This window comes from Mustela nivalis (genome assembly GCF_964662115.1).
Source record: "Mustela nivalis genome assembly, chromosome: 11".
NCBI lineage: Eukaryota > Metazoa > Chordata > Mammalia > Carnivora > Mustelidae > Mustela > Mustela nivalis.
In genome coordinates, this window is record NC_139030.1 from 3,989,231 (window position 1) to 4,005,345 (window position 16,115).

A 16,115-nucleotide genomic window follows, 5' to 3' on the forward strand; every position below is an offset into this window, starting at 1 on the left:
AGCATATACTTCTGAAAAATCTTGTCTTTATGTAACCAAAATGCTATGACCATACCTAGCAAAATGAATACCATTTGAATACTTAGCCCATATTCACTTGTGTCCCCAAATCCTTTAAATATCTTCTTACAGTTTTTTCAATCTAAACCAAAATCCAAACAAAACTACGTAGTGGTTTTAATGTCTAAATCTATTTTAATCTAGAACTGCCCTCCCTGCCTTCCCACCACCCCCATCCCCACCAGGTTTCAGACCATTGACTTACTGAAAAAAACTGGGTTACTTGTCCTCTAAGATGCCCCATCTTTCGGTTGTGTCTGATTGCTTCATGGTGTTATTGATCCTATTCCTCCAACTTCTTTTTCTGTAAACTAGACTGAGCCACTCAGGCACCCCTATAGGTATAGGTTCTGTAATTTAAAAGGAAATTTTTGTCTACCAAAAATTCATTAGATAGGATTCATTAGATTTATATTGTAATGTTTTTGTAGTAGTACCTTGGGTGATGCAGAGTAATTCTGTCATATGAGCATGCATTTAATGTTAAATAGTTTGATTTCTTGGGGCACCTGGGTGGCTCAGTAGGTTAAGCCTCTGCCTTCAGCTCAGGTCATGATCCCAGGGTCCTGGGATCGAGCCCCACATCGGGCTCTCTGCTCTGCAGGGAGCCTGCTGCCTCCTCTCTCTCTGCCTGCCTCTCTGCCTACTTGTGATCTCTGTCAGATAAATAAAGAAAAAAATCTTTAAAAAAAAAATAGTTTGATTTCTGGAAATGTTAAGATTGTCCAGTGGGTTCTGCTTTCATAGTCACTAATCAATAAATATATGGTGTTTCAACTATTCTGAGTTGTATTTTATTTTATTTTATTATTTTTTTAAAGATATATTTATTTATTTGACAGGCAGAGATCACAAGTAGGCAGAGAGGCAGGCAGAGAGAGAGGAGGAAGCAGGCTCCCCGCGGAGCAGAGAGCCCGATGTGGGGCTTGATCCCAGGATCCTGAGATCCTGACCTGAGTGGAAGGCAGAGGCTTTAACCCACTGAGCCACCCAGGTGCCCCTGAGTTATATTTTAAATAAATGTCTCAGCTTCATTTTTTTTTTTTTTTAAATAAGCTCTATACCCAAATGGGACTTGAACTCAACTATCCTGAGATGAAGAGTCACATGCTCTACTTCATATTTGTTGCTGTGAAAAGTTATATTTCTATCACATAGTTCTTCAAAAACATTCAGAAGATACATATAAGCTGTCTGAAAAACAGAAAGCTGAACAAAGTATTTTTCTCTGCTCTTGAGGCTTAGAATCTTGGGGTATTCTTATTATTTGAACAAGTAACCTAAGAAGCTTTTTTTTTTTTTTTTTTGGACATTAGTTCACAGACTTTTTTTTTTTTTTTTTTAAGATTTTATTTATTTATTTATTTGACAGAGAGAGAGAGAGATCACAAGTAGACAGAGAGGCAGCAGAGAGAGGGGGAAGCAGGCTCCCCGCCGAGCAGAGAGCTCCACACGGGACTCAATCCCAGGACCCTGAGATCACGACCCGAGCCGAAGGCAGCGGCCCAACCCACGGAGCCACCCAGGTGCCCCCACAGACTGTTTTTATATTGCTCAGTCAAGCCCTTTTATTGGATAGGAGAGGGAACCCCGCAGCATTTTTCATCAATCTTTTTATATTTTCTTGCCTAATATTTTCAGTTCATTAAGATTTTTCGGTCTTGGGGTGCCTGGGTGGCTCAGTGGGTTGGAGCCTCTGCCTTTGGCTCAGGTCGTGATCTCGGGGTCCTGGGATCAAGCCCCGCATCTGACTCTCTGCTCAGCAGGGAGCCTGCTTTCCACCCCCTCCACCCCCCTGCCTCTCTGCCTATTTGTGATCTCTGTCAAATAAGTAAATAAAAAAAATCTCCAAAAAAAAAAAAAAAGATGTTTCGGTCTCTTGAGGAAACATTATCCTCTGGGGAGGTAAAAATGCTTTTAGGAAATAAAACTTCTGGGTAGTTTGAAACTTACAGTATTGAGAATCCATAGGCAATTCTGTGTACTTTGTAGTGACAAGCGTATAGTGGAATTGTATTATTGGTTTACACTGAGATCCTTATGGCAGGAGAGCCTTGTGTTCAGTGCTTCATTTGGTTGTTTACGATTTTTTGGCTGTATGAATAATAAAAATTCGTGTACAGATTTTTGTGTGGATGTATGTTTTCATTACTCTTAGGTATATTCCAAGGAATAGAATTACCAGGTCACCTGTGTTAGTCTACCATGTTACTCATGAGCTTCATTGCCTACCAGATGTCATCTGCTCAGCCCTACATTTAAGGGTCTACACATGATGGTTCTAAGAAATTAACCAGTGTTTTCATAATCATCTGTGTTAGTTCTCTACAAACCCAATAGCCCCGTATTCCTAAAGTGCATCTTGCATTTTCTCTCTTCAGTGGCTTTTTGGGATCATACTTGTTCAGAGCTACTACTTTCTATAATCAAGTTTTTCCTGACTGTTCCTCCCCTCACCTGTTGAATTTTTGCTCTCTCAACCTTCAGAACATTTCATTCCTTTATGGTACTTACAGAGGGAATAGAAGCAGTCCTCCCGCTGAGCAGGGAGTCCAATGCGTGGCTTGATCTTAGGATCCAGGGACCATAACCTGAGCCAAAGGCAGAAGTTTAGTAACTGAGCCACCCAGGTGCTCCTCATGTCTTTTGTCTTATAGGCCAGAGTTCTCCAATATAATCTCTATCACCTACTTGTGACCGTTTAAGTTAAAATGTAGTTCCTTAGTTGTGCTAGCCACACTTGAGGTGTTCACTAGCCAGCCATTAGTGGCTACTTTACATGTACAGTTATCATACATTTTCATCTTCACAGAAGGTTCTATTGGACAACACTTTTCTAGATTGTAAACTCAGAAGATTGTGACTTGCTCTTTTTGTGTTCTCTGTGGCCTTTGCATAGTGCTTTGCTTATCTTGAATTCAATTGAGAAAATTAGGTTCTGGCACAGAATAGAGAAACAGAATTTTGAGAATTATATACTTACTCAGCAGATCATAGTTGAACGACAAGAGATGAGGGCTTATGCAGTTCTGTTGGAGATCCACCAAGAATAGGTTAAAAGTACAGGGTAATAGGGATTGGCAGTTGCCAATTTGTTTATTCTTTTTTTAATGCAGTGCTTGAACTCATGACCCTGAGATTAAAGGTCAGATGTTTAACTGACTGAGCCACCAGGTGCCCCCAGTTTGTTTATTCTATTTTTTTTTTTTTTAAGATCTTATTTATTGGAGAGAGGGAGTGTCAGAGATAGAGGAGAGCATGAGTGGGGAGGAGAGGAAGAAGCAGCAGGGAGCCTGCTGAGCAGGGAGCCCAACATGGGGCTCAATCCCAGGACGCTGGGATCATGCCCAGAGCCCAAAGCAGACACGCTTTACCGATTGAGCCACTTAGGCACCTCCCAGTTTGTTTGTTCTTAACTCTGTGGTGAGATATGTAATTGATTCTCCTGCTTGCTTTCTGTGCCGTTCTATCCTTGTGTTCTCTCATCTGTATTGTAGACTGCTGTCCATATGGTAGTCCCTCGGCACATATGACTATTTAATTTAGGTTGAGGCTCAGTTGGAGGACTCTTGATTTCAGGGTCATGAGTTCAAGCCCCACATTGGGTGTAGAGATTACATAATAAATTAATTTTAAAAAATTAAGTTGAAGTCAGATAAAATTTAAAAATCAGATCCTTCACTAGCCATGTTTTTGGGGTGCTCAGTAGTTAACTTTTAGCTAGTGGCTGCCTTATTGGAAGGCACAGATAGAGAGCATCTTCATTGTTGCAGAGAGTATTGTTTGTTAGCACTGATCTAGACTAATCTCTTAGTTGTAATTGTGGATGTCATAGTAACTTTGGCTTAGAAGTTTAAAAAAGCAGTTATTTAAGTAAGAATGGCCTAATCACTGATGTACCTGATTTATTCCTAATTTAGACTAGAACTTGTTACAAAGTCTAGGGATATGACTGGGTATTTTTTTATGTGTACTGAACTTCTTGATTGTGATTATTTTTAAATGAGTCAGGTAAGCTGAGACTTTGAAGTGGTTAATTTTTGCAATATGTTTTTGTAATGGAATTTGATACCTGCAGTGTTTGAATGTGTATATGTTTTTAGAAAGTCAGCAGGTCGGGCACCTGGATGGCTCAGTTGGTCGGGTGTCTGCCTTTGGCTCACGTCATGATCCAGGGGTCCTAGAGTTGAGTATAAGCAGCAAGCTTGCTTCTCACTCTCTCTCTCTCTCTCATGAATAAATAAAATCTTTTTTAAAAACAAGTCAGGTACTTGCACCTTTTTTGTCCCAGGTACTGTTACTGGTGCTAGAGATACTACAGTAAATAGGAACAAGTCCCTGTTCCTGTCTGCCACAGGCTACTTTCTGGTGGGGGATGTGGTGGGTGAGGCAGACACTAAATAAGTATATATGTGTACATTTTGTTTATTTTTAATTTTATTTATTTTTAAAGTAGGTTCCCATTGTGGAGCTTGAACTCGTGACTGTGAGAGCAAGACCTGAGCTACACAGGCACTCCTCTTTATTTTTAGTTTTAAGTAGACTTTTTTAGAACAGTTTTAGGTTCACAGGAAAAATGAGCAGAAGGCACAGAGTTCCCATGTACCTCTTGCCTGCTATCGCCCTATCCTGTACTGTTTTTATATTTAAATTTAAGATCCCCTTCATCCTTACTACCACCATTCCACACCAGTGAGGAATATAGGTGAGGAATATAGAGTAGTCTTAAACATACTTTCGTAATACATTGGTTGACAGAATTCAGAGGAGCTTGCTGGAGATACTGATGAGAATCATATTTTTCTATTGGGGAAGGGATAAAATGATGCTGGTGGCTGTGCAAGCTCTTGAACTTTTCAGGAAAAATAAAAAGGATGAAAAAACATCAAATGGATTAGTAGAGTTGCTAGACTATAGCTGATTTGTCTCTTAAAACAGATATATATTTTAAAAAGGTTATTTAATAAATAGAGAAAAGTATAAAAAGAACACTAAACCTATCCCATCTGGAGATCATCTCTGTTCACATTTTTTTTATATTCTTCCAGATTTTTTCTGTTTGTGCTAGAAGTGCACATGCCTGTACTACATGTAAGTGCAGATTTAGGATCATACTGCATAATGCAGCATTGTTCTTTTCCTTTTATCACATATCAGTCATGTTTTTAAACACTTTAAAAAGTATCTGTGTAATATTTCATATTCTGCATAGGTCTGGTTTCCTTAACTATTCTTTGTTACAAGGACATTTAGATCATAACTGTTATTCACTGTTTTAAGCAGGGACATAGAGAACACATTTTCCCTTAGCTTCTGATGGACTGAAGAAGTTGGAAAGATTACAGTGTTTAGGTGGGCTTTCATCAGGACTTCTGGCCTGCCTTTTCTGTGTTGGTTGGCAGCATCATGAAATGCCTTGTTTCTCATCAACTAGAGAAGGGACCCTTGCTGCCTGCTCTTCTGCAAGTGATATTGGAGAAAAACCAGAGAATAAAAGTGCTTGGCTAAATTACTTTTTTTTTCCTTTTTAGTTCTTGAAATCATGAATCCTGTTTATAGCCCTGGTTCTTCCGGAGTTCCCTATGCAAATGCCAAAGGAATTGGTTATCCAGGTAAGCAAGTAAAACTTTGTTTCATTATTGAAGTTCTTGTTTCATTATTGAAGTTCAAACACTTGGTAAATTTCCTTGTTGCTCAGAATGCTTTCAGTTGACAAACGTAGCTCAAAGTGATCTATACAGAGAAGAAAATGTTTTGGATCATGAAACTGAAAAATCAAGAGCTAGGACTGGCTTTGGTCAAAGCTTGATCTGGTGGCTCCAGCAGTTGGACTAGGATCTAGTTTCTACCTCCTAGGCTCAACTTCACTTCCTCAGGATTGGCTCAGTGTTGGTCACAGGTTGCATGTCTCTCCATTGTGGACAGGTTGTCTAAATTTTGTTCCAGTTCTTTGATTGGTCAGAAGCAGGGTTGACAAACTTTACATAAAGGTCCAGGTGTAGTATATATTTCAGGCTTTGTGGGCCATAGTGTCTCTGTTGCAACTCCTCAGTTCTGCTTTTCCAGAACTGAAGCAGCTGTAGATAATACTGTGTGTGTGTATTAACACTGAAAATAGCCTCAGTAAGTTGATTTTTTTTTTTTCCCCCAAAGTGCAGTAGTAGTGACTTTTCAAATACTTTTTTTCTGTTCCCTTCTCTCTTGGGACTCCATTTATAGGTATGTTAAACCATTTTACTCTATCTCACATCTATTGCATCCTTTATTGTATTTTACATTATTTTCTTCTGTGAGTTTTAATGTGGATATTTTGCACTGATCTGCTTCCATTTCACCAACCCTGCTAATTTTTCTTTGATTTGCTAAAAAACCCATTTATTGAATCTTTTCGTCTACTCCATTTTTTTCCTCCAACATACTAAGTTATTTTAAAGACTTTGTTGGTTGAAGGCTGTCTGTGAATTACATGTGGGTTTGTTTCTATTGTCTTTTTCTTTTGTTTTTCAGTTATGCAGTTCTGTCTCGTGTCATGCCTAGTGTTTTTTCATTGAATGTAATATACAGTATATTAAAAATTGTGGCTCCAGTTGATGCCTTCCCTTTGAGGTAGATAGCATGCTGATTAACTTTTTTTTTTAACTGAGCTTTTTTGAGGTATGATTGACAAGTAAAAATTATATATATTTAGGTTGTACAGTATGTTTTTTTGTTTTGTTTTTAAGAGATATTTGTCAGAGAGCAAGCATAAGCAGGGGGAGCAGAGCAATAGGTAGGGGAAGAAGCATGCTCCCCACTGAGCAGGGAGCCAGATGTGGGACTCAATCCCAGGATCATGATCTGAGCTGAAGGCAGACACTTAATTGCTCAGACAGCCGAGTGTCCCAGTATATTTTTTTTGTTTTTTTTTTTAAGGTGTATGTGATGATTTAATATATGTATACACTGTGAAATGATTACCACAATTGAGTATACTCAAATACTGTCAAATTTGGGAATTAGAATTTCAGTACATAAATTTTGAAGGAGACACAAATACTCAGTTCATATCATGCCCTCACTGCAATTGGTAATGGACACTGAGATGAAATTAGAGTAGTAGGCATTTTTGGGGAACATTTGTGAAAGGTCTAATGAAGAGGATGCAGAATCAGGTAGTGGGGAGCATCAGGACTGTGCTACACATTGCTGAATTCTCAGCTCATGGGGGAGCTGTGAGGGAAGAACTGGAAGTTAAAGAAGGCCCTCATTAGGCAGAAGTGGCCTTTGGAGGCGCTGCTGCCAGAGGCTGGCAATCCATGTACTGCTCGTGGCTGAATAACGGCTTCTTTTCTGGAATGGAGATTCAGGTGGTGGAGATGTTCGCTTTGCTTTTGTCAACTCAGTATATCCTAGAAATCATTCCATGTCCGTTTACAAAGGTTTGCCTTGTTCTATTTTTATTTTGCAGAGTACTGCTGTGTCACCTGCATCTTGTGGGGTTTCCGTAGTTAGATTCAACCAATTTTTGGGTAGATGTATTGTTTGAAGTATTTTGATATTCCTGTAATATTACAGCATATGTTGATTGTGGAAGTTATCTTCAGAGTGGGTTCCTTGAGATGGGATTGCTGGGTGAGAGTGTAAATGCATACTTAATTTTTTGTTTAAAGATTTCATTTATTTATTTGACAGAGAGAGATCACAAGTAGGCAGAGAGGCAGGCAGAGAGAGAGAGAGAGAGAGGAGGAAGCAGGCTCTCCGCTGAGCAGAGAGCCCGATGTGGGGATCAATCCCAGGACCCTGGGATAATGACCTGAGCCGAAGGCAGAGGCTTCAACACACTGAGCCACCCAGGTGCCCCACATATGTAATTTTTAAGATGCTTCTGATTTTTCCTCCGTAGTATTTTTACTGTTTTGTATTCCTACCAGAAGTGTGTGAGGCGATGGTTTCCCCACAGTCTTGCCAACAAAGTGTGTTTTCAGCTTTTGGGAGTTTTACCAGTCTCATGTTAGAAATGGGATAGATGTAGTGATAGTTAGCAATTCTGTCCAGATCTCTACTGAATTTTTTTCTTTCTTTTTTTTTTTTTTTAGTTTTAAGAATTATTTGTATTATTAAATGTTCATATTTTGTATAGTATTTTTTGTTAATGGAATTTGCAAGTATTTTTTCTTAGTTTATTTATTTTTTTTTTTACTTAGCATATGGTATCTTTTGTTCTGAAGTTTTTATTTTCATGAAGTAATGAATCTCATAAAAGTGGTTAGATTTGGGGTCACTTACAGTCTTTTACAAGAGGGAAGTCTGGGCAGTATAGTTTCTAGCATTCCAGTGTTTCTGTCCCAGAAGGGAGCTAGACCAGATGTTGAAGGAAACTGTCCATAGTACTTGCAGTGAGGGGCATTTTTAGGAACATGGTGGTGTTGCCAGAAAGATTGACAGGGATAGGAAGGAACAGTGCTTCTCAACTTTGATGATTGGAGCCCTGCAGGTTGGAATTTTCTAGAAAAATGAAGAAACAGAAGATGCTACAACCAGGACCAGTTAAAACAGTGTTTGTGGGGTTCCAGGGAGGTAGTTCTTTCAGGGGTTTCCATGTGGGGGTTTTGTATGGCCAAGGTGGAAGGTCAACTGTGCAGGGGTTCTGGGTCAGTGTGGTAGTGTATGTGTGGGATTTGGTGGTGTGTGAGGGTGGTATACTTCTATGAGTAGGAATAGAAAAAACATTTAAAACATCCTGTCCTGTTTTTGGTGGTTAATTATGCTGTTTTAAATACTTGTTATGTGGCTTTTCTATTTCATTTTAGAGCATGTTTAACTCACTGTTAGAAGGTGAAGATAGGAAGGGCCCAGCAAACATAATAATAGTGTTCCAGGAACTCTTAGACACGAGACAAGTACAGAAGCAGACAGTGCTGCTGGAGGATTTATTGGTAGACTTTGTGGAGAGTTGAGGTCATTTGGATTTTGTGGGAATTGTTGGAGAAGTCTCTAAGATATGATCTAGGTCAATAGTATTTTAAACTTTGTTTTTTAACAATGAAACCTTAGAAAAGATTTGTAAGTGGTTCCTTAGTACTAAGATGAGTTACAGCATCTCCCAGGGTGAGTTTCAGGCAGGCTCCAGAGCCTGCTTATCCTCCTGCTGCTCACAGTTGAGGCTTCTAAGGAAATGCTTAGGATTCATTGAACACAGATTGAAAACCACCTTCCTGGTCTTTTAAAAAAAGCCATCTTAGGTCCGTGGAATCAAGTGGAATCTGTCCTTGATGTCCAAAATAAGGGAATCTGATGAGCATTTGATCCCCTCAAACTGTTTTCTAAGTAATTGGACAAACAGGAAAATGATAATCTAGGAAGGAAACTCCAAATAGCTTCTATTGAGGTAGGGGAGGATCAGTTTTGAGAAAGAAGAAAGCGCTCTGAAGCAGAGGATTTGTATATGAAGTGAGAACTGGGCACTTGCAAGTAGGGATTCCTTGGGGGCAGTGGGACTGAACTTCTGTCCTTGTCCTTGGAAGAGACCCGTGGAAACTACAGGACAGCTGGAGCAGGAGGTGCAGCAGTGCAAGGGCATCCAACCTGTGCTGGAGACTGCAGGGATTCCTGTAAGGCACTTTATCCAAAATCTTTATAAATGACATTCAGATCCACAAAGATTACCTTTGGAATTCTACTCTGAACTCTACTCAGTTTTCTCCTTTATGTTATCCTACTACCCTTATGTTTTTTTCACTTTGGTTACTCAACCACCACAATGCCTTAGATATCCCTGGGAGACACTTTTCTCTGAGTCTCAACAGTGTCTTTCATTTGAAGTCTGCCTTTCCATTTCAACTTTATTTACAGGTGAGGGGAAAGAGGGATGGAGAAGTTAACACCTTTTTACAACTAGTTTGTGACAATAGTAAAGACTAAGGAATGTGGGTCATCTTTGTTGGTTCTTTGCCCTGAATATAAGGAAGTAGATTTTAATGGTCCAGCTGTCACTTGAATGGAGCATTTTGAACTGTGAACCAGATAGGTTCACCCAGATAGGTCTAGGGAACCTTACAGGGGTCCTTAGGCTCTCAGGAGGCCAAAAACAGGTAATTGTGGCCCCTTTGCTTGTGGATGCCTGGTAGCCAGGATTTTGACTATAATGCTGTCTTATTTGATGTTTTTATTGTAGTCACATTTGATGTTTTTGTTTTATGGTTGCTTATGGTTTAGTGTTACTAAGGAGTCTCTTTATATTAATAAAGATTAGGTTGCTTGCAAGTGGTTTGTGAAATTGGATTTTTCCCATTTCCGTGTGTCGGTGCCAGTTAACAGCTCTCTCATCACACAGTTTCCTAGCATTCTTACTACTGTTGCCAAGTAATAAATTTTGGGATGAAAATTAAGAGTTTCCTGACTGCAGCTTAGTTTTGTTTTTTTGTTTTGTTCTGTTTTTTGGCATTCTGACTCAGTTTTCTGCTAAATTTTTTCAATTGCCTTTACTTACAGGTTTAAAAGACTTAATTATTTTTGTGTCCCATTCCAGTTTTTTTTGAAGATTTTATTTATTTATTTGACAGACAGAGATCACAAGTAGGCAGAGAGGCAGGCAGAGAGAAGAAGGGAAGCAGGCTCCCTGCTGAGCAGAGAGCCTGATGTGGGGCTCATTCCCAGGACCCTGGGATCATGACCTGAGCCGAAGGCAGAGGCTTTAACCCACTGAGCCACCCAGGCGCCCCCCATTCCAATTTTTTAAAATTTAAATTCAAGTTAGTTATCCTATATTAGTTTCAGGGTGGAGTTTAGTGACTCATTGGTTGCAAAAAAACACCCAGTGCTCATTACATCACGTGCCCTCTTCATTGCCCATCACCCAGTTACCCCACCCTCCCATGCACATCCCCTCCAGCAACCTTCAGTTTGTTCCCTATAGTTAAGAGGCTCTATGGTTTGCCTCTCTCTGTTTTTATCTTATTTTATTTTTCCTTTGTTTCCCTTTATGTTCATCTGTTTTGTTTCTTAATTCTACATGTGAATGAAATCATGTGGTGTTTCTCTGGCTGACTTACTTCCCTTAGCATAATACCAACTACAACGTTCCATGCACATTGTTGCAAATGGTAAGATTTCATTCTTTTTTATGGCTCAGTACTATTCCGTTGTGTATATATACCACATCCTTATCCATTCATCTGTAAATGGACATGTGTGACCCATTCCAGTTCTGAGGAAAGGAGAAAACTAGTGACAAACTGTTGGGCTCCTTCAGTCAGTCTGGAGTTTGATGAAAAGGTAAGAACGACTGGGTCTTTAGGAGCCATGGTTGTAAAATTATGTTACTCCTTCAGGTAGTGATATCCCATTGTTCTGTTTTTCTCCAGCTGGTTTCCCCATGGGCTATGCAGCTGCAGCTCCTGCCTACTCCCCCAACATGTACCCTGGAGCGAATCCTACCTTCCAGACAGGTATGCAGCATATGTGTGCTGGCTGACATAAGTGCTTTGTCCGTGTGGCTTAGGAGAATGTAAAGTGGGTGGGTTTTGAGAAGTGTGGTTATAGAATTAGGATTTGGGTTGAATTGATTTCTTGGTTTGTAAGTTCAGCCTTGTTGATGAATATGATAAAAACTTTTATTCTTACTGCGTGTAAAACTTTAGACACTGCATTTCTGATGTTCTTCCATAACAGATCTTTATTCTAATCATATGTCTTTATAGGTAACTAGTGTCAGGGCATATATGTATGAAACAGTGTTGATTACTAGAAACTAAAGATCATTTTGCCTAGTTAATAGGTGGAATTTCCATGTTGCTAATATTTTTAGAGATGACTGATTTCTCTCCAGTGTTTTAGCACTCTGGTTATAGTTTTACTATTTTTTCTTTCAAGTGTAGTTAATAATGTTACGTTAGTTTCGGGTGTACAACACAGTGATCCTACAAATGTTCTTTATGTTGTTCTTACCACAAGTGTAGCTACCATCTGTCACCTGACGACCCTATTAAAGTACCATTGACTATGTTCTCTACACTGTCCCTTTTATAGTTTTAAAACAAAGTCTTATTTCATATGCATGAGATTATTTTTAGATTTTAGAAATCAGTGATACAGTTCAAAGTTAACTTGGTTTGGGTCTGAAGTTTGTAAAGGGGGTGATGCTTTTCTTTGTGAGCTTGTACTCTGGTGTGGGCTTGTTCCAGGGTTCACTCACCTGGACTTTGTGATTCTCCTGCAGCAGTGGTGGCCCACAGTGACCTGAAGTCTTGGCCTCATAGATCTGCTGGTGTGCTTCACTTTTTTCACCTTAGAACCCCTAGCCTCACACAGTTAACTTTGATGGAAAAGGAGATAAGAGTAGTGTCCCTTCCCTGAATTCTCCCTGTTCTGCTAATCATAAAATTCTTCTGTGACTCTTCTGTCCTTACTCCTGTTTCTATTCCTACTCTGACTGCATTTGTTCAGCTTATAGCTCACACCCAGACAAAGACCTTGGCTTGCTCATCCTGCTCCCAGGCTTTTCTCCTTTGATTCATGTTCCCTGCTTGCTTATACCAGAGTAATGTTCTCAGATGAAGGTTTCCTCTGACTATAAAGGCAAGACTCTCAACTTTAAATCTCTGGTTCTTTGCCACATTGGCCTGTTCTTTTCAAAATGGTTTTTGTTTTGTGTTTTTGCTAGCTTTTACTAATGTTTTTTCTCTCCCACCTGGCGGAGAGTACCTGCTACTTTGTTGCCTATGTTTTGGGATCAATTAAGGAAATCCCTTCCCTGGTATCAGCAATATTATTTTACTACTCACTGGATTCCTTAACAGCTAAATGGCACCACCTATCTCCTTTTGTAAAACTTCTCAGGTTTAATTTCTTTAAAGTAGTTCTCCTGAGGCTTAGATGACATAGAGTAAATTATACATGTTTAAAGTGTATAGTTTGATAATTTTTGATATAATGTATATCACTCTCACAGTTGGGAGTGAATATAACTCACTAAATTTTCTTCTCACCTTTGTGATTTCTACCAGGATCCTGAAAATCACTGATCGGTTTTCTCTCCTATAGATTGCCTTATTTTCTAAAATTTTGTATAAATGAATCATATGGAATGTCCTTTTTTTTTCTTTGGACTGCTTTCATTCAATGTAATTAACATCCATGTTGTAGTGTTTATCAGTAATTGGTTCCTTTTTATTGTCGGATTCCATTGTTTGGGAATACCACAGTTTGCTTACCCATTTTCCAGGTAACGTATGGATTATTTGCAGTTTGGGGTTGTTAAAGATGAAACTGCTGTGAATATCTCTGTACAAGTCTGTATAGATATATACTTCGTTTCTCTTGAGTAAATACAAAGGAGGAGAACGGCTGGTTCTCAAGGCAAGTGAATATTTAACTTCGTAAAAAATTGCCAAACTGTCTTCCAAAATGGTTGTACTGTTTTCTGGTCCCATCCACAGAGTATGAGAGTTCCAGTTCCTTTACCTCCTTGTCAACACTTGGTATAGTTGTTCTGTTTAATTTTAGCCATTTGAACTTACCTAATGACTAATAATGTTGAGCATCTTTTCATGTGCTTATTTGCTACCTGTAACGTCTTTGGTTAAGTGTGTACATCTTTATTGTATGTCAGTTTTTGAGTTTGTCTTCTTATTTTTCTGTTTGAGACTTGTTTTACATGTATATGATTTGCAGCTATTTTCTCCTAGTTTGTGGTTTTTTTCATTCTTTTAACAGTGTCTTTAAAAGAGCAGGAGTTTGTATTTTTTAATTTATTCTATATTTTTATAAGATTATTTGTAAGTAAACTCTACACCCAGCATAGGGCTTGAACTTACAACTCTAAGATCAGGAGTGATTTGCTCTACCACCTGAGCCAGCCAGGTGCCCCAAGAGCAAGAGTTTTTAAATTTAATGGTTTTCACATTATTGTTTTGTTTATTTATGGGTCGTGTGTTTGGTGTCATTTCTAACCCAAATCGCAAAGATGTTCTCCTGTTTTCTTCTAGAAGTTTTATAATTTTAGATTTTACATTTAAGTCTGTTGCCCGTTTTGGTTTAGTTTTTGTATATGATGGGAGGAATTCAATTGAAGTTCATTTTTTTGCTTGAGAATTGGTACTTATCATGTTGTAGACCACCATAAAATGGCACATTCTAGAATTTTCTATAGTAGTTCATTTGTATTCATTTTCTTCTTGGAGTACACAAGTTAACAGAATTGTACTGAAAAGCAGGGTACCTGGGTTGGCAAGTCAGCTAAGCATCCAACTTTTGGTTTGGGCTCAGGTTGTGATCTCAGGATTGTGGGATCAAGCCCTGCATCAGGCTCTGCGCTCAGCACAGGATCTGCTTGTGATTCTCTACCCTCCTATGTTCTGCCGTCCTCCCTTACACATGCTTACATGTTCTCTCTCTCTCTCTCTTTCTCTCTCTCTCTCTCAAGTAAATGCTCTCCCAAGAGGAAGCTTGGGGTTTTTGGGTCTGGTTAGCTTCCTACTTTGGGGCACCTCAGGCCAACCTGAAGAACTAATGTCATCCATCTTCTCTTTGGGAGATGGGTCCTTTCTTGCTACTTTTCCAAGACTGCTCAGCAGCTGCTGTTGTAACCAAGAAGCTAGGGCAGGCAGGTGGGAGCAATAGGATTTTGAGGGATTGTGGCTGCCAAGAGGGCCAGCCTTGTTCAAAGGGGCATCTGCTGATAGATGGCAGAGAGAGTTGTCAACTGTGAGACTGCTGGCCCAGGATTGTCAAAACCCTCTGATTTTTAGGGAAAGCTGATAATAAAGATGTATGTGAAATTTGTAAATGACAAGCTGAGAATAAAAAATAATCTGGGAAGAGGGTGGGGATAAGATGTATATAAAATTTGCAAATGAGAAAATGAGAGCACTTTGAAGGTTCCACCAACGTCCCCAGTTCTTTTAGCCATCTGATTTGAGCCACAGCTGTGCTCCCCATCTTTTTCTGGGATCTGTTCAATGTTTCATATTGTGAATTTTAAAATTTTCCTTTTTAATGGGCCTTTCATTTTTCTGATGAGCAAGTCAGAGTTGTTACTATAAAAAAGTTAAAAAGTTTGTCTCCATTTCTGCTGCTTTCTCAGTCTGCCTTCTGGTTCTCTCAGCACCAGATTTGTGGACAAAGCTGGTATGGTATGTTCGTGGAGGTTAGCTTTTAAGGCACTTTGGCAATGTCCTTGAACACACCACTCTTCTAAGTGTGACACAGAACCTTGTGATGAGATGTCATGTCTTTTGCTGAAAGATTCCATTACTCTGATGGAGGTATCATTCATTTCATCCTCATGAACAAGCGTAATAGGTTGAGTACCCATTCAGCCAGAGTTGGCTGTCTCCTTTTGGAATCCACAATCTGTTGGAAAGAGTTTGGGGTGTGGAGTTTGCTAGATGTGGCTCAAATCGTGGCTGTGTCACTCCTGGGTAAGTTATTTTATTTCATTTTTGGCATTTGTATAATGAATTAACATATCCCCCTGGCTCTGTTATTGAGAATGCTGGCAGGCAGCATGCACACAGTCAGGCTTCCATGGTCCTCAGGCTGCACATTCAGGCTTCTTTCTCTTCTACTCTTACTTACAGTCTCTATAGTAATATTTACAATTATCATCTGAAGTCCTCAAGAAAACATTCAGTTCTTTGTAGTAAATTATTTAAGAAGTGACTTAAACACTACATTAACATACTTTTGAGGGTGGGTATTTATAAAATTCCAGTTAACATACAGTGTAATACCAGTTTCAGGTGTAGAATTTAGTGATTCATCACCTACATAAAATACCCAGTGTTTCGACGCAAGTGCCTTCCTTCAGACTCATGAACTATTGAACCTATCCCCCTTACCCACGGCATACATTTTAAAGGGAGAAAATGTTGCTAAGAGTGATAAAATAGCCTTGGTTTTTGCCATGCAGGGCTGAATGGAGAATAAATTGGGGAAGATTTGAATTATGTCCATGAAGTAAGATCCCAGGTTTGTTTAAAAAATAAACTACACTTATGGCAGCCACGTAGGAGAGAAAAGCTTTAGAATGTTACCAGTTTGTGGGGTCATGGGATCTGCTTTCTCTTGTTTAAATT

The 16,115-nt window shown here is 39.2% G+C and overlaps 1 protein-coding gene across 3 annotated transcripts in view; it reads left to right on the forward strand.

Annotated features, from left to right (window-relative positions):
- The window catches only part of FAM168B (family with sequence similarity 168 member B), a 41,432-nt gene that overhangs the window by 3,621 nt on the left and 21,696 nt on the right, over positions 1–16,115 (forward strand). For all 3 annotated transcript variants that reach the window (XM_082690359.1, XM_082690361.1, XM_082690360.1), the window contains exons 2-3: positions 5,592–5,672; positions 11,403–11,486. In XM_082690359.1, coding sequence (XP_082546485.1) covers positions 5,603–5,672; positions 11,403–11,486 — 154 coding nt within the window. In that variant the 5' untranslated portion in view covers positions 5,592–5,602. The remainder of the gene's footprint in view (positions 1–5,591; positions 5,673–11,402; positions 11,487–16,115) is intronic.